Source organism: Chiloscyllium plagiosum, chromosome 30 (genome assembly GCF_004010195.1).
Source record: "Chiloscyllium plagiosum isolate BGI_BamShark_2017 chromosome 30, ASM401019v2, whole genome shotgun sequence".
NCBI classification, from domain to species: domain Eukaryota; kingdom Metazoa; phylum Chordata; class Chondrichthyes; order Orectolobiformes; family Hemiscylliidae; genus Chiloscyllium; species Chiloscyllium plagiosum.
In genome coordinates, this window is record NC_057739.1 from 42,255,741 (window position 1) to 42,275,453 (window position 19,713).

A 19,713-nucleotide genomic window follows, 5' to 3' on the forward strand; every position below is an offset into this window, starting at 1 on the left:
GCAATCAATCCCCCTCATAATTGAGCAAAAGGTTTTATTAGCTTTCCTGATTACTTGCTGTACCTGCACACTAACCTGTGATTTGTGCAAGACAATTTCAGAGCATTTCCATCATTTCCAAGTTTTTCCGATTTCTCTCTGGGCTGCATCCACTCAGAAACTAAAATTCATCCCCTGCATTTTTTTTAGCGATTTACTGCTGAGAAATGATCCATGTGTATTAAAAAATGCATCTGCTAATAAAATACAATGAAGCAGCGTTTTAGACATATTGCTCTCATTTTCCTTAAGTTGTAAATGTTTCAACAGCCACATTTATGGGATAAGTATAAATTGTATAATGTTAGTTGCTCAGCTTTCAATTTAGTGATTAAAAAAAAATCCCAATCCTTATCTTTTTTTTGGCTGGACTTTAAAGAAGAAAATTTGCATCTCATTAATACATTAATCTCTAATGAAGAAATGCAAGTGAGATGTCAGCATATTTTTATCAACTTAATTTATGTCTTCTGAACCACCTCTAACTGAACTGGGGGCCTTTAACAAAGGTTTAAGTGTGGATGCGGGATAACCACACACATGCGTCAAGATCTCAATGACTGCACCTTGTATAAGCGATTGTGCATGTTGATTCCTCTTCAATATAGCTTAGACAGTAATAGAAGTTTTTAAGATGTAATACACGGAGCTACAGAACTGGGACTACATGGTGGCACATTGAATAGCACTGCTGCCTCACAGTACCAGGGACCAGGGTTCGATTCCAGCCCTTGGGTCATTGTGTGGAGTTTGCATGTTCTCCTGTGTCTGCGTGGGTTTCCTCTGGGTGCTCCAGTTTCCTCCCATAGTCGAAAGATGTGCAGGTTAGGTAGATTGCCATGCTAAATTGCCCATAGTGTCCATGAATGTGTAGACTAGGTGAGTCAACCATGGGGAATGCAGAGTTACAGGGATAGATTGGGGGGGTGGTGGTGTAGGTCTCGGTGGGATGCTCTTTGGTGTAGATTCAGTGGGCTGAATGACCTCTTTTCACACTGTAGGGATTCTATAATTCTTCCATGGAAATTGTTGCCCAATTCAAAACTGGGATTAGTGTTCCAGGAGGGTTTTGGTGAGTGAGTACTGGTCTGAGTTACAAGACGAGGCTTAGTGTATTAATCCTTAGGCCTCCAGAAAATCCCATTCCAGACAGGGTGGAAAATTGTGAGATGTAGATGATAAACACAGTCTCCTGACAGCAAGAATCCAAACATCAGAAAAGGGAGGAGGTCTGTGACTAGTGAGGCCTACACTTCCCAGGATGGGGTGACCATGTGTCCTGAATTTTAAGGGATTCGCCCATAATTTGGCTACTTTAGTTCCATGGACACCCAATCATCCTCATAGCTCAGACAGCAAGTGGGAGGCTGAGCCTGGGAGGCTCCCTGTGCCTCTGCAATCTTTTGTGAGCATGTGTGTTGTTGCTAATGGTCACTGGGGAAGTTGTGTCACTCACCTGCGTCCATTTTTATAATTCTACCTGGCCATCCCTGTTTCCTAGTTGAGGAATTCCTGATCTTGATTTATAAGGAGCTGGGTACTGCACCTTGCTGGTTGGACCTCCCTTGAGGTGAAGAACTAACATTTTGAAAGTGGGTAGAGTAGCTAGGGCCTCCACTTGCTCACTTAAAACTGCCGCTCATTCCCAGATACATCATTTGGATCAGACTTATCAACATTGGAGTTAGCTTTGCTTGCTGCCTGATGGTCAGTCATGGTGTGTTACTCACTGTATTGAGTGAGCACAAAGAGATGTCCTTAATCAAGGCTTAGAGCAGGCTTTAGGCCTTGTCCATCTGGGTCCTAATGCCTGCTACCTCCACCATGTTTATCTTAACATAAGTACAGAATGGCAACAACAAGAAAGTTAAATTATTATATCTCCAGAGCGAGGTGCTAGTTGAAGGGGGAAAGTGTCGCTCCTGTCCCCACACATCACCTCAGCCAGTGCTGGAATGCCTCTCAAGAAATTCCCTTTCCCGGCCTCTATCTGATCTCCGAATTCCCATTGCTAAGATTCCTGATCCCCCAAGTTCCAGATTCCCTGAATCGATGATCCAATACCATCTACGGAATAAGCCCTCCCCTGATCTACCCCTTGACATCCAGAGTCCAGAAATCAGCCCCTACATACCCTAACCAGCAAGGGCAGTAATTCCACCACCAGCCCCTAACCCCATCCCTCCCCTCAGCCAAAAGCCTTGAAGTATGGTTACCGCAGGCACCCTTTGCCCCCATCTTAAACTCTCTGCACACTTCATTGTCCTTCTCCTACATCAACATCTTTGTTCTCTGAGGTTCCTTATGATTCCATTTGGGCATAGACGTGCACAAATTCCCTGGAGACCCCAGCAGGAGATCCTTTGATTCCTTCACATTTGCTTGATAGTATTTTGATACACTGTTTGGAGCCAGCATCCCATCGAGAAAGCAAGGACAACCTGGGACAGATCTCTTTATGCCTCTCACTGGCCGGTTACTTAATGGATCAGGTGGACTTAGTTAGGACAGAGACAGCGAACAGCAAGATCCTTCTTTCCTTCGAAAAGCATCACTTAATTCTTCCCCAGTAAAATTGTCTCTAGCAACTGAGCTGGAAGTTGATTGCATTTCCCAACTCAGGAAAACAAGCCATGTTCCCAGAAGAGTGAAATATACGTGCTGCTGCTTGGAAGACAGGTTATATCAGAACAAGAAAGACTTATGGTCCTGAAGCAGGTCATTTGGCCCAACCAGTCCATCTGGTGTTTATGCATCACTTGAGCCTCATTCCGTCTCCTTACCCAAATTTGCCACCCTTCCCCTAAATTCCCCCCTCCCTCACCTACCTGCCCTAGCTTCCCTTTAACTGTATTTTCAAAATTGACTGCAGCCACTCCCAGACAAAACACTTCTCACTGCATCTTCCTCGATATACGTGACAAAAAAAGTCATTCATTCATTTATTTATTCATTCATTCATTCAGTGATAGCAGATTCTCATCCACACCTCACCACTCTCTGGATGAAGAAGTTTCATCTGATTTCAATACTGGATTTCTTGATTATCTAATACTGACAGCTTGTCATTATTCCCTTCCTCTCAAGGGGAAATACTCCCTGTGTCCACTCAATCAGAACCTTAGATCACTTTAAATAGGTCACCTCATCAACTTTCTTTGCTGAGATGAGTACTAACCTGTCAATCCGTTCCTGATTTGGAAGCCCACACATATCTGATATCATCCTTCAAAATCAGCTCCACATCTTCCTCTTTAGTGTCTCAGGATCTGTTTTATACTTATGGGAACCAGAACTGTATGTACTACTCTGTGTGAAGTCTAACCAAGGTGTTTGATGCAAGTTTAGCTCAACTTCTCCCCTTTTCAGTTCTGTTCCTCTAGAAAAAATAAAAAATGCAATGGTCGTTAATCTGTGATATAGCCTTTGGTGAATCAATATATTTGTACTGTGAGCTTCCTGTACACCATCTGAAGCCAGAACTTCCAAGTAACAAGTGCCTGTCATTTATTTCCTGCCAAGATGCACTATCTTCGATTTATATGTTTGGAATTTTATTTGCCAATTATTTGCCTAATCTGAAAGCTTAACAATATCCTCCAGTAAATTGCTGCAGTCCACCTCAGTATTGATAATCCCCACTAAAATTAACTGCAATATTAGAAATTTTACTTTTGATTCCAGAGTCCAAATCATCCAAATCATCGATGTGAATAAAAAGGCGTTGCGCACGTTTGTCTTCATTGCTCAGTCCTTTAAGTTTAGGAGTTGGGAAGTCTAAGGTTGTACAGGACATTGATGAGGGCTCTCCTGGAGCACTGTGTCCAGTTCTGATCACCCTGTTATTGGAAGGATATTTTTAAGGTGGAGAGGGTTCAGAAGAGACTTACCAGGATGTTGCTGGATACGGAAGGTTTCAGTATAAAGAAAGGCTGGATAGGCAGGGACATTTTTCACTGGAGTGTAGGAGGTTGAGGGGTATAAATCTTTATAGAGATTTATAAAATCATTAGGGGTATAGGGCGAATGGCAGGTGTCTTTTCCCTAGTGGGGAGAGATTTCAAGATTGGGGGCATATTTTCAAGGTGAGAAGAGAGAGATTTAAAAAAGACACGCGGGGCAATCTTTTACACAGGGAGTAGTTTGCCTGTGAAATAAACTTCCTGAGAAAGTGGTAGATGCGGGCACTGTTGCAACATTGAAAAGTTTGGATAAGTATATGAATTTGAAAGGTTTGCAGGGATATAGGCCAGGAGCAGGAGGTGGGACTAGTTTAGTTTGGGATTATGGTTTGCATGGACTGGTTGGATCGAAGGGTCTGTTTCTGTACTGTATGGCTCTATAATAGTGCCGAACAGGAGCTTTAATGTGGGCTGAATGGTCTCCTCCTCTTCTCACAAGCACTTAATCTGTAACTGATCTAAAAACATGCAACTGATTTCAAAGTTTTACTTCACTTCAAGAGACAGTTTACAGTTATACAAGCATGCACGTCAGTGAAGGACGTTTTGAATTGGTGCACCAAGGGGATCAACGAGACAGCACAGTTTGGACAGTTTCCAAGTTCTTGTCCTTGTGGAAGCATAACTCGTCTTTATTGCTCTTAAGGAGTGTACATCTGGCGACTGTTACATTTGACATTCTAGGATGCTGGAAAGATAAATTAAGAAATTCTTTTGGATCAGTGAAAGGTTCTTAAATATGATACCAACATTTTACTGGTGTTATTACAGACATGGTATAATCATATTTTATCCAGTCCTCATGGTTTAAAATGACATTTCTCATTGAAGCATATGTTTGTCACTTAACTCATCATCTATACATTATGGCTATGGTGATAATGTCCTATACACTTCACAGACTGTGATGGGTTTGGGTTAATATTAGTGTCTGTGCTGTTGCACTGTAGAACAACCTGTTATTGGTAGTTTATTAATCAACTTATTCAGAAGTATTACTGCACACCTCTGTGGCTGGTGAGTTTTGAACCTGGAGCCTTCAGGTGCAGAGGAACGGATACTGCCACTGTGCAACAAGAGCCCAAATTGAGCTGTCATTACTGCCTTCAGTGCTGCATCTTTTGCAGATTATTCTGATGAAATTGTTGTAATGAATTTGCACATATTTTGCAGTGCATTTCAGTTAAGGAACGTTTCCCAAGATATTAGCATTCCTTCACGTGAGATTCCCAGTTTTAGCTGTTCGACAATTGGTGACCAAGCCTTCTGTCACCCTGCAACGTTTGCCTCTTTAACTTACAATCCTCCATTTAGAAACTTGTCAAAACTAACGTTATCGCTCCTTCTGTGGCACAGTATCATAATTTGTTTTGGATTGATGTGAAGACATAAGTTGAGATGTTTCATTGCACTAAAGACAACGGAAGTTGTTACTAAACATGATTTGCAGCTTTTGGTTGGGACAATAGTGGATTTTTAATATCTGTTTCGAAAGTAGTCAATGCCACAAGTTGTTGGAAAATCTAATCTACGAATCTGATCATAGAGCGCACTCTGCCTGTGATGTCCTGCAATGCTGTCAGATCTATCCAGAGAAAAATGAAAGCAGATGCCTGTCTATGACACTTTGTAACCTTGTGATAATAACCTTTTCACATTTTCAAGTTATGCTGAATAAACTTTACTACTTTGCATTGGTCTAATGTGCATCTTTTCTTCCTTAATTTTACAGGGAATACCAGGAGAAGCAGGGAAGAGGGGCAAGATGGGTAGGCCGGTAAAGATTTTCTCCATTTTTCTCAGCTGTTTGATCTGAAATGCTAGATTTAAATAAAATTGAAACAAAATTTGTAGAAGACTTTGAGAAGTAAAGGAGGAAAGGGAGAGTTTATTGTGCAGTATCCATTTGTAATTTATTTATTTTCAAATTGATGATGCATTGAAAGAAGAGTGTAGAATGTGGGACTTAGGTCCAGGAATGGGCCATTTGGCTTCTTCAGAATGCTGCACCATTCAATAAGATAATGGTTTTAGTCCCAGCTCTATTTTCTTATCTATATCTCCCTTGTCAGTCAAATATTTGTCTAACACAGCCTTGAATAAATTAAATGACCCAATCTCTATTATTTTCTCAGGAAGAGAATTCCATGGTTTTATCACCTTCTGATGGAAAAGCATTTCCTCCTATTGTCATCTTAAAGATGAGCCTCTTATCATAAGACTGTGCTCCCTGGTTCTAGTCTCTCTTACAAGAGGCAACAAACTCTCAGCATCCACTCTGTCCCCTTTGTTCATAAAGTTCATAAGATATAGAAGCAAAATTAGGCCATTTGGCCCATTGAGTCTGATCCACCATTCGATCCTGGCCTATATGCTCCTCACCCCCATTTTCCTGCCTTCTGCCTTCAACCCATTGCCAATAAAAAATCTGTCTAACTCCTCCTTAAATTTACTCACTATGGAATCCAATCAGACCATCAGTCAGACTATCTCTCATTCCTCCAAAGGTAAATGAGTAAAGATCCAACCGTTTCAACCTGTCTTCATAATTTTTAAGTTATTTTACAGGCTGTGGCCGTTAACGCTTACAGTTGCCCATTCCTAATGGTCCCTTGAGAAAATGATGGCAAGCCACCTTCTGGAACTGCTGAAATCCATGTAGTGTGGGTAAAACCCCACTGGTATTTGAGAGTGTGGGAATGACCCATTGATTAAGAAAGAGCAGCAATGTTGATTTGATTTGATTTATTATTACCACATGTAGTGTGATATAGTGAAAGGTATTGTTGGGTGTGCTAGCCAGAAAAATCATACCTTACATAAGTACATCAGAGTAATAAAGCAGAATGCAGAATATAGTGTTACAGCTACAGAGAAGGGGCAGAGAAAGATCAGCTCGAATATATCAGAGATCTGTTCACAAGTACGATAACAGCAGGGAAGAAGCTGTTCTTGAATCTGTCGGTACATGTTTTCAAACTTTCGTATCTTCTGCCTGACACAAGAGGATGTAAGAGAGAATAACCGGGCTGGGAGGGGTCTTTAATGATGTTGGCTGCTTTCCTGAGGCAGTGAGAAGTATAGATGGAGACAATGGATGGGAGTCTGGTTTTTGTGATGGACTGGGATGGACTGGTTTCACAACTCTCTGTAATTTCATGTGGTCTTGGACATCAGAGGATGTTGGCTTGGAGGAAGACTTGTGATGGGTTCCAGTGGTTAAAGTCGCAGGTTTTGGAGGTGCTGTCTGTGGGGCCTTGGCTGATAGTTGCAATGTATCTTGTAGCTGGTACACACTGCTGTGACCGAGCCTCCCTGGTGGAGGGTGTGGGTAGTGGTTAAGACAGCAGCAGTGGGGGGTGATTCACTGAGCAGGTGGACTGCTCTAACCTGCGTATTGTGAGTGAGATACCCAATCAGGAGGCAATTGGAGAGTATCCCAGCACATTCCTAACTATCACACTTTGCAGTTTGCCTATTGTTAATTCCCACAGTGTAATCCTAAAACAAGATGCTGGGTATCGAAAGATGATGTAATTATAGCGCCAAGTTAATTACAATCTACACATGCGCTGACATTGACTGTGAGGTTGAATGATTCACTATTTTAATGAAGCAAAAATAAAATCAGCGGCTCATATCCACAGGAGCTGGAGATAGGCCGCTAGGAAACATTAGTGTGCACAGTGCAGTCTTTGTAACAGTATGAGTCCCAATAAGAAACAGACATCCTTATGAGCTACAACAGCAAAGCTGTGAAAAGACACACTTGCATTTGCAAATAAATGTTTTTCTTGGATGGGGCTGATGGCAGAATGAGAATCCAGCGTTTGGAATCCAATGAATGGATCAGAATTTTTGCATAATAGGAATGAAATGTTATACATCTGTGCATGAAGCTACAGAGAGAGGGAATGGAAGTTAAACATTGGGAGACTTTGTGCTTTGTTCAAGCGTCTGTTTGTACAGTTTCAAGCATTATGCAAAAAATACAACAATACTTAATCACACTAATGGTCACCGAACATTTGTTTGTGCAACGATATGGAGGGGGATTTCCTCACTCTCGCAGCTGGAGCTGCAGGCTGCTGCACCGTGATTCTAACCTACTATAAGCTGCTCCTGATTCGGGGTATGGCCATGGATTGTCATGTGATTGTTGATTAATGTGCCACGTGCAGTAAAGGCGTACCATGGACTAGTAGGTACACAAAACCTTGTGCTCCAGAACAGTCACATTGCAAATGTAACTTGGGCACAAAGGGATGGAGTTGAGAGTGTGTTGCTGGAAAAGTACAGCAGGTCAGGCAGCATCCGAGGAGCAGGAAGATCGACATTTTGGGCCGGAGCCCTTCTTGATTTTCCTGCTCCTCAGATGCTACCTGACCTGTTGTGCTTTTTTAGCAGCACACTCTCTACTCTGATCTCCAGCATTTGCAGGCCTCACTGTCTTCACAAAAGGATGGAGTCAACTTGGTGGTGATAGCAAACTGACAGGCATTGTCCACTGGGGAAGATAGCACGCAGAGTCTAGCTCACGCTTTTGCAACTTTTTGATGATTTCTGCAGAGTTTCCTTGTGCCTTCCATTGAAACATAGAAGATAGGAGCAGGAGGAGGCCGTTCAAACCTGCTCCACCATTCATCATGATCATGGCTAATCGTCCAACTCAATAGCCTAATCCTGCTTTCTCCCAACAACCTTTGATCCCATTCGCCCCAAGTGCTATATCTAGCTGCCTCTTGAATACATTCAATGTTTTGGCATCAACTACTTCCTGTGGTAATGAATTCCACAGGCTCTTTAAGTGAAAAAAATGCCTCCTCAACTCCATCCTAAATGGTCCACCCTAAATCCTCAGGTTGTAACCCGTTGGTTCTGGACGCACCCACCATCGGGTACATCCTCCCTGCATCTACCCTATCTGGTCCTGTTAGAATTTTATAAGTCTCTGAGATCCACCCGCGCCCCCTCGTTCATCTGAACTCCAGTGAAACCTATCCTAACCTTGTCATTCTCTCCTATGTCAGTTCCACCATCCCAGGAATCAGCCTGGTGAACCTTTGCTGTCCTCCCTCCAGAGTAAGAACATCCTTCTCAGAAAAGGAGACTCTTGGTCTGGTGAGTCATGCCGGATTGATGTGACCATGGAGGCTGTGCAAGTGAGAAGCTCATTCCAAACAAGTGCTATAATCTGAAGTAGGTCTTTGCAGTGTAGGGAGACCATCTACTTTAAGGTGAGGATTGATTCAAATGAACAAGCTTAAATGATTGTGGGGATGCAGGTTAACCTAGTTTAAGGACCCCACTTGGACTCCATAAAGCCGGGCATTAAAGGATAGAATTGGAATCGATTTTCACAAGCATTTATTTACAGTGTTATACATTGCAAACATGTACCTTTGAGCCCAGCTGATAGGTTTAGTTCTGTTCTTTCTTATATGGCATGAGCATTTTTAACATATGTTCAACCTGGTCAGAGACATCATTACATACCTCTGGAGAACATGGGATGTGAAGCTGGATCTCCTAGTTCAGAGGTAGTGACAATAACACTGCACCACAAGAGCCCTTATATGGGTCACAAGTTAATGGTCAGCACCTGCTCACAATTTAACGCAGTTAAAATACCACTACCGGGTGTGACTCAGGTTTTAAAAACTGTGATCTTTTAGCAGTACTTGATGTGATTCTGTCCTGATGGAGCTGTTATGATGCGTAGAAATCAGGTGAAAACTCCAGGCTCATTTGCAACGGGTACATTCCAATAGTACATGCAAATTATAAGTCTAGCTTTCTGCGTGCAAGTCCTCCAGTGGACCCAGCTACAGTGAAGGAGCAGTGATATTTCAAGTCAGTGACACCAAGTGAGTGACTTGGAGGATGCCTTGCAGATGGGGCTGCACCTATGACATGATGAAGGGTTTTGGAGATGCTGTCACAGGAGCATTGGCAAATTGCTGCAGTTATCGTATGGATGGATATACACTGCTGCACCACTGTACATAGGCCTGTGACATATGTACTCTGTCTAAGCCTAGGAATTCAGTTGAGCAGCTTTCAGCTATCAGAGCCTTGAGGCAGGCAGTAGCCGAGTGGTATTATCACCGGATTGTTAATCCAGAGACTCAGATAATGTTCTGGGGATCTGGGCTCAAAACCCACTATGGCAAATGGTGGAATTTGAACTCAGCAAAAATTTGGAATTAAGAGTCTAATGATGACCACGAATCCACTGTGATTGTCAGAAAATCCCATCTGGTTCACTAATGTGCTTTAGGGAAGAAAGCTGCCATCCTTACCTGGTCTGGTCTACATGTGACTCCAGACCCATAGCAATGGGGTCTGGGCATTAAGGATGAATAGTAAATGTTGACCTAGTCAGTAATGCCAACATTCCATGAACAGAAAAAAGTGGTCATGACATGCGAGAAAGATACCACCTGCCATGTTGGTACAGGAAATAGAAGCAGGTTTCCAAGGTGATGCTTGGACCATCCTTTATGGGCATGCCATTATTGCCATGCCTGACCTTCACCCCCCATGCTACATTATGATGTGATCTTTGGCTGTCAGCTGTGAATCTGAATAGTCCACCTGCTCCAATATAGAGGGAGCTTTGAATCTACACTCCGTTCCCCAAACCCACTTGAGTTTAGGACATGTAACTCTGCCCTATCTCTCTCCCACCCTCCAACTCCGGCACCTTTCAGTTTGACTTGGATCAAGAGTTCATCCGATTTATAAAATGGATCTGCAGTTCCCTGGAAGTGAGAGTGTGGGTGAGTAAACGAGATTTTAAGACTAAAGGCCATCAGTGTCTTGTGCTTTTTGGAGTAGAGAATAAAGAGATAATGATAAATTTGGTCCAAATACTTACTCTGTCAATAGTGTAATTAATATTAAGCAGACCAATCATATCAATCTGTGAATCTCACAGGCCAGACATAAGCATGTTTGTGTGATTAACAGATGGGTGCCCTCATTGACTAAGCTCTGGGATATCTGTTTTCTTTTGATGTATCCTTTTGATGAATCTCCCAAGTATTTTGGTAATGTCCAGGCAAATCAATGGAGGGACCTCTTAGAGTCATAGATTTGTACAGCACGGAAACAGACCCTTTGGTACAACTCATTGATGTTGACCAGATATCCTAAATTAATCTGGTCCCATTTGCCAGCATTTGGCCCATATTCTCCTAAACCCTTCCTATTCATATACCCATCCAGATGCCTTTTAAATGTTGTACCAGCCTCCACCACTTTGTCTGCCAGCTCCAAATTGTAACTACTGATGTTTTAAAACTATTCCCTTAATTTTTTTTTGATACATCAAGGGTCTGACTCTGAATTCTGCTGCCAATGCGGACAGTTTCACTGTATCCACTCTGTCCAGACCTCTGGTGATTTTGAACATCTCGATCAAATCTCAGTCTCCTCCAAGGAGAACAGGACAAACTTTCCCAATCCATCTGTGGAACTGTTTTTAACGTTTTGGAAATCTGTTTTCTTTTGTGTCAGAGTCAGTGTGATCTTCTTCGAATGTTAGAATAACAAAGCCAAATTACTTGCAAAAATAAACAATTCTGCTGCAGAGAGCCTTCCAAACCTTCCCTCCTCTGGTCTCCCATTTTGTGCCTTCAGTGCCTTTACCTCTTCACCGCCCTATTCTGAACATCACGTTAATTTGAATTCTTTGACATATTACAGCGTGTAAAGTGACTAATGGTGGTAATCTCTTTTAATTAATATCCTGCCTTTCTGTGCCCTTGTTGGATGGATACTTGTCTTCCACATGACCATTCCAGTGGGCACCATTTTCTTCATGATGGAGTGCAGTCAGACCAAGCACAAAGGAGGATGGTTGTGGTTGATGGAGATCAGTCAGCTCAGCTCCAGAGCATCTCTGCAGGAGTTCTTCAGGGTAGTATCCTTAGCCCAATTATCTTCAGCTGCTTCATCAATAACCTTCCGTCCATCATAGGGTCAGAAGTGTTTGCTGAAGATTGCGCAATGTTCGGTACCCGTTTCAATTCCGATGATATTCAGCACATCCTGGGCAACAGTCAAGCTTGGGCTGATAACTGATAAGAAGGTAATGTTTTATGCCACGCAAATGCCAGTACTGTCCTCAGTGTTCAATGGGCATTGCCGTCACTGAATTCCACCCCCTCCCAATCCCCCCAATATCAACATCCCACAGGTCCTATTGAAACAAAAACTGGTCCAGCCATTTAAGGCCATAAGACATATGAGCAGAAAATAAGCCATTCAGCCCATCGAGTCTGCTTCGCCATTCAATCAAGGCTGATAAGTTTCTTTTAACCCCATTCTCCTGCTTTCTCCCTGTTTCCTTTGATCCCCTTGACAATAAAGAACCTATCTGTCTCAGTCTTAAATATACTTAATGACCTGGCCTCCACAGCCTTCTGTGGCAGTGAATTCCAGAGATTCACCACCGTCTGGCTGAAGAGGTTTCTCCTCATCTCTGTTCTAAAGGGTCTTCCCTTTACTCTGTCTGTGCCCTTGGGTCCTAGTTTCTCTTGTTAAAGGAAACATCTTTCTAACATGCACATTGTCCAGGCCATTCAGTATTCTGTAAGTTTCAATTAGATCCCTCCCATATCCTTCTAAACACCATTGAGTGTATTCCAAGAGGTCTCAAACGTTCGTCATATGTTACACCTTTCATTCCTGGGATCATTCTTTTGGACACTGTAAACTCTATGGCCAGAGAAGCAAGTCAAAGGCTGGGAAACCTGGGATGATTAACTCACCTGCTGTCTCCCGTTCACCATCGACAAGGCACAAGACTGGTCAATGATGGAATATCTGCGCACACTGCTACCCCCCTCCTCGCTTGAATCCGTATAACTTCAATAGTGAAGAACACAACTCCATGCAGGACAAAGTGGCCTACTTGAATGACAGCCCATTTACCACCTTCACCATGGGCACCTTGGTACACAATGGTATCTGTGTATGCTACATACAAGATACACTGCAGCAACTCACCACTGCTCCTTTGACAACACCTTCCAAAGCCACAGAGTAAAAGTACAAAGCTATGACTAGCTTTTTAAGCTAATTAAAGGCTGGAAGTCGCACTGCTGAGTCTATTTTTGGTTTCCAGTTTTAAAAGGTTTCAAAGAGAGGGCACCTCCATTTTAAAGTCACAAGTACCTACCCTGTCTGTTACTGCTGCTTTCCAGCTGTGACATGGTTAGCTCACTTGGCTGGGAGACAGGGTTGAGATGTGGTTTGACACCGACAGCATGGGTTTGATTCCCTTGTCAGCTAAAGGCCTTACCTGACTCTCTGGTTAAACCAGGCGAAAATGAAGACTGCAGATGCCTGAGAGTCAGAGACAAAAAGTGTGGTGCTGGAAAAGCACAGGAGGTCAGGCAGCATCCGGGGAGCAGGAGAGTCGAAGTTTCTGGCGAAGAGCTCATGCCCGAATCGTTGATGCCCCTGCTCCTCGGATGCTGCCTGGCCTGCTGTGCTTTTCCAGCGCCACACCTTTCAACCCTCTGGTTAATTGCAATTAATTGTTTCTGTCTAAAGACAAAGCACAGGGTGAGGACTTGCTCTTCCTGCCCCCAAGCTTGGAGGAGACCACTAACTGACCCTTCTACTTCAGCAGGCTGCCAGGGTAGGTATCCACCCTCTGGTCAGCTCGAGCAAAGCTGCAGATGAGTGAGAGTTTCCAATGGAGTGCAAATTGCTGAGCCCTGATAATGGGGCATATTCTAAATTTGTCTGTAATGTTGGGATGTATCCTTAGATAAAATAGATCATTAGCAATTAATGTTAAGAGGGTTCATTCTGCTAGATATGCCTAGAAATTAGTGCAGCCAATAATTAATGGCAAGGGGTGGCTCAGTGGTTAGCACTGTTGCCTCACAGCACCAAGGACCCAGATTCGAATCCAACCACTGTCTGTGTGGAGTTTGCATGTTCTCCATGTGTCTGTGTGGGTTTCCTCCCACAGTCTAATGACATGCAGGTTAGGGTGGATTGGCAATGCTAAAGTGCCCATTATATCCAGGTTCGTACAAGCTAGGTGGGTTAGCTGTGATAAATACAGGGGTCAGCTAGGGGCCTCAGTCTGGGTGGGATGACTTTTGAAGGTCAGTGCAGAATGATGAGCTGAATGGCCTCTTTCTGCACAGAAGAAATTTTGTGATTAATATCTGACTAGCTACCATTGTCTTATGGCATTATTTTGCTGTTTGGACAGCTCTAAATTTTCCTAAATTATCCCTGGGATTAGCAATCCCTGTTAAAAATTGAATAAATGTCCACCTTAGCACTGATTTGGTCAGGAAGGGAGTGTCATATACTCTCAGTATCTCACATTCCTCTCACTGCACGTGAACTTGAACCGTGTAACGTTCAGGAATACCTATCAAACCCACAGCCCAAAACGAGCTCATCCACCTGATCATCCATATTGGGTCTGTTGGTTAACATAAGGACATACTTAGGCCATATGGCCCCAAATTCCTGCAATACCAACCAGTCAGCCCCGCTGGCAGTATTGTCACGCGGTGACAATATTTCAGTGCCGCCCTGTCTAGCCATTAACATCAGGTCATGGCTTATCTGAAGTGACCTTGACCCCACTTTCCCACCTGCCCCTCATAACTCAATTCCCTGATCAACCAAAGGTCTTACCAAACACACCCTTGAGTCTACTCAAAGACCCAATCTCCACTGTTCACTGGGAGAGAGAATTTCAATCAACAAGAGAAACAGTTCATCCTGATTATCTTTATTAGGAGACCCTGTGGTTTGATACTTCGTTCAAGATATTCCATGAGAAGGAAACATTCTCTCAGCAGTCATTCTTTCAAATTCCTGAAAAACTCCTTCAGTTAGGTGGAATGGCTAAATTGCCTACAAAGCTGAAAATGTGTTGCTGGAACAGCCCAGCAGGTCAGGCAGCATCCAGGGAACAGGAGAATCGACGTTTCGGGCATAAGTCCTTCTTCAGGCTAAATTGCCTACAAAGTCCAGGTATGTGCGGGCTGAGTGGGTTAGCCATGGGAAATGCAAGGATAGGATAGGGGAGTATGGTCTAGGTGGGCTGCTCTTTGGAGGGTCTGTGTGGACTCAATTGGCTGAATAGCCTGCTGTCACACTGTGGGGATTCTGTGATTCTTTAAATCTTTGATCGTCATAGGGAGGGTTTAGAGGGATATGGGCCAAATGCTGGCAAATGGGAGTAGATTAATGTAGGATATTTGGTTGACATGGACAGGTCGGAGTGAATGTTCTGTGCCCATGCAGTACTACACTGTGACACTATGACTCTATCCAGTACCATAGCTGGTCTGACTTCCCAACTCCAATTAGTACAGGCCCAACCTGTGCAACCTCACACAACAATCTCTTTATCCCAGGATACTGTCTCGTGAAGGAGCGATCACCTGCCAGCAGTGTCATTGATCCAAACATGCTGACTGTTTTCTGCAAGGAAAGAAGTATTACAGGAGTTGATAATTTAGCTGTTTAGGTTAGTTTACACAGAGTCACAGAATTGCTGCAGTGCAGAAAGAGGCTGTTTGGCCCATCGTGTCCTGCACCAGCTGTACAAACCAGCATGTGCCTTTCGATATACCTTGCAGACCTGCAAAGCTATAGAACTGTGCCACTCTCTTTTACACCCTCTAGGTGTGTCTTCAGTTGCTATTGTCTGGTTCGTTTCTTGATCACTGAAGTCAGGATTTCCATCCGACAGCCAAAGTCTTCATCGCGGTAGGGGCAGGAGGAGCAGGGCCTGTGTTTGTTGCGCATATAAGGAGTCTGGCCTCTTCTCCGAGTTCTGCTCGAGCCTTGGGTGAAGCGAATCCTATTTAGGAAATGATTGCCTCCTCTACAAAATCTGCTGCTTTGCTTTTTTTCCTCTTGCTTTTTGGAGTCACCGATGCTGACACTCCCGATCAGCCCCGATGGCAGTATTGTCACGCGGTAACAATGTTTCAGTGCCGCCCTGTCTAGCCATTGACATCAAACTTTGCAGAGTTGCTCAGGATCCTGCAGCCCTCCAGCGTCTCTCTCTTGATTGTTCATCTGTCAGGCTGAGGAGTGCAGAGGCCAGCTCTGGGGGCTCTCTAACCAAACACTACTGCAGCTTGAATGTATGACTTTTTGGTTTGTTACGTCTCATGCAGCCTTAATACTTTAGGCTATCAATAAAACTGTGATTAGCTGCTTAACTGTTATTATAGCTCGACAGGTTACGAGTGCCTTAACATTCTGCTGACATGAAGTTAAGTTGCAGTGGATTACAATATTTCATGTTATTGGTGGGTGATAAGTATATTCACTTACCATGGAAAAACTGTAAAGTGCTTTCACTCTTTGCACTCCAGAAATAATCCATTTGAAACTAAAAGCATTCCAAGTTAATAAATTTGCATATAAAAAAAATCTGATTGCTCCACAGTGCAGATAATTGTACATAGACCTTCTCTGTAATCATTTTTCAGAGGTTTTCAGAACCACAAGCTGGGTGGGGTTGATAAGGAGAAGCTGCTCATAAAAGGACCAGCAATGAGAGGGCTTGGATTTGAAGTGATCTGTAAAAGAAGCAAAAGCAAGGTGGGCAGAATTACTTTCACTCACTGGGTGTAGAATGCACTGCCTGGAGGCCAGTTCAATTGGTGCTTTCAAGCGGGGCATTGGATTGTTGTTTGGATAAAAACCATGTGTAAGGGTATGGGGGAGAAAGCAGCAGATTGGTGCCTGATGATGATGATGACACAGTGGGCCGAATGGCCTTTTTTGCCCTTCAGCACTTCTGTAATTCTGTGATGAACAACGACCTCCAAATTGTAATTTAGGCAGGAGACATAAAAGAGAATAGAAAGCTTGGTACTTTTTCGAATGACCTGAGGATGTCCCAAAGCTTTTTAGAGCTAATAAAGAAGCTTTGGAATAGGGGAGTAGGTTAGTGATGGTTTGCGATATCAACAGAGTGGGTTCAGTCCCCACTCTGGCTGGGGTCAACATGAATTTCTTAACCTTACCCTTCCCGGAGGTGTGGTGACCATTAGGTTAAACCTGTCACTAATTATCGTTCTGTAACGAGGGAGTGGAACTGTGGCAACTGCTGTTTCTTTTGGGGCATAATCACTCTTGGAATGGAGGTAATACAGCAGGCAGCGATGTGCTAATGGTTGGATAATCTGCTTCTGGTTAAGGGATAAATATTGGCAAGGAACTCTAGGTACCTCTGCTCTTCATTCAAAGAACGTTTTGGAATCTTGACTCCCGCAGCCCTTGTCCAGTGTTGGTCAGCATTTTACAGAGAATTTCTCTTCTATGTCACCAGTGCCAGGTTCTTCAGTAGTAACCGGTCTGGGTTCAAGGATCAGGTCTGCCATCTTATTGAGCTCAGTATTAAACAATGTGACCATTAGATTGACCCCTATCAGAGCCATGTTGTCATGCTGTCATTTTGAGCTGACAATAAGGCAGGAGCTCACAAGAGGTTGACTTTGATGAAAGGTTTTAATGAAATAAAATCAATACAATCAGGAACAATACTTTCTTTCTCCTTCGTATATTCGTTCAGTGGTACATTAGGCACAAGCAGTCTCACCTCAAATAAAACATTGGCAGAAGTTCTTTTGTTTTATCTGCACAAGAAGCATTTTCAAACAATCCTTGAATTTGTTTTAAAATTTGATAGTTGGCCAGGGAGAATTCAATCCTATTTTTGGATGAAAATAGCACAGAGGTGGAATTCTGCCAGGATTTTCCTGGACTCTCATTTCTTGGCAGCCGAGTGTTACTCTTTACTCCAATAGGCATATGTCACAGAGAAATCAATATAACAGGGAAAGAGTCGGAAAGACACCATGAAATGACTGAAATGGAAGGGAATGTTATTCACATTATTCATAGGAGTATTGCTAAAGAGATAAAAACTGGCATGATTATTTAATTTTGAGACAAAATAAACAGGGAATTAACAAATGAAAATTGTAAGACTATGAATAGCCTTTTATTCTCTGTTATGCTGATGTTTAAGCAGGAAATTTCCTTTGTGTCTTATAACTGGTACAAATGTCACTTGCCTTTTTGTTAGACCTAATGTGGATATTAAGTCCAAGTCTTGCTGCAGCCTATTGCTAAACTATTTATCCAGAGACTCCAGGCTCTGACCACCTGGGTTCAAATTTTGCCGTGGCAGATGGTAGAATTCGAATTCAATAAATGTCTAGAATTAAGAGTCTAATGATGGACATGAAACCATTGTTGATTGGAGGAAAAACCCATCTGGTTCACAAATGTCCTTCCTTCAGGGAAGGAAATTGTCATCTTTACCTGGTCTGGTCTACATGTGACTCCAGACCCATGACTGGATGTGGCAGGATTGCAGAGCTTCATGCTATTGATGTGAAGATAAGATTTCTTCTGCACAAGGACTGTGCGATGGTCACTCCTACCAATACTCTCACAGACAGATGCATCTTTGAGAGGCAGCTTGGTGAGAACTAGGTCAAGTATATTTTCCCTCATCACCTCCCACAGACCAAGTCTAGCAGCTGTGTCCTCTGGGCGCTGACTCCTCTGTGGTATGTGTTAATCAGCAGGAGGTTTCCTTCCCTCTTTGACCTAACACCATGGTACGTCATTGAGTTTGGAGTTAATGTTGAATATTCCAATGGAAACTCACTCCTGATATACAGGATTTACACAGCTGATATGCTGCCATCAGACAAATCCAGAGATGGTGATGGTGCTGCCTAGGATGTTGTGTGCAAGGACTAATTCCATGAATATGACCCTGTCAGGCTGTTGTTTGACTAGTCTGCGAGACAGATCTCCCAATTTTCACACCAGCTCCCAGACATTGATAAGATGGCTTTGCAGAATCAGCAGGGCTGTGTTGGCATTTCAGAAATTGCTAGAGAAACTCAGCAGGCTTGGCAACCTCTATGGAGAGTGAAAACAGAGTTAATGTTTTGAGTCTAGTCATCTGAACAGGAGTTCTGCTGGAAGGGTCACCCGAAACGTTAACTCTGCTTTCTCTCTGCAGATGCTACCAGCCAGACCTGCTGAGTTTCTCCACCTGTTTCTGTTTCAGATTTCCAGCATCTGCAGTTCTTTGTTTTATTTCTGTATTTGCAATTGTTGTTTCTGGTGCCCAGGTCAATGCCAGGTGGTGGACATGTTTTTTTTATTTGAAGCTTTTTAGCAAGTAAGACAACTGCACAGCTTGCTCACTATTTAAGTGCCAACCGTGTTGCTGTGGGTCTGAGTCACATATAGGCCAGACTAAGTAAGGATGGCAGATTTCCTTCCCTGAAGGAAATGAATAAACCTGGAAACATAGAAAATAGGAACAGTGGGCCATGGAACCACCAGATGATCATGGCTGATCATCCAGCTCATACAATCCACACAGTGTGGAAGCAGGCCATTCAGCCGATCGAGTCCACACCAACCCTCTGAAGAGCATCCTACCCAGACCAACCCCACCTCTGTAACTTGCATTTCCCATGGCTAACCCACCTAGCCTACACATTCCTGGACACAATTTAACCTGGCCAATCCACCTAACCTGCACACCTTTGAGCTGTGAGAGGAAACTGAAGGAAACCCACACGGACCGAGGGAGAACATGTAAACTCCATACAGGCTGAGGCTGGAATCAAACACAGATCCCTGGTACTGTGAGGCAGCAGTGCTAATCACT

At 43.3% G+C, this 19,713-nt stretch overlaps 1 protein-coding gene across 1 annotated transcript in view; it reads left to right on the plus strand.

Moving 5' to 3' along the window:
* The window catches only part of col27a1b (collagen, type XXVII, alpha 1b), a 551,847-nt gene that overhangs the window by 206,343 nt on the left and 325,791 nt on the right, over window positions 1-19,713 (plus strand). The window contains exon 12 of the mRNA XM_043719710.1: window positions 5,734-5,778. Coding sequence (XP_043575645.1) covers window positions 5,734-5,778 — 45 coding nt within the window. The remainder of the gene's footprint in view (window positions 1-5,733; window positions 5,779-19,713) is intronic.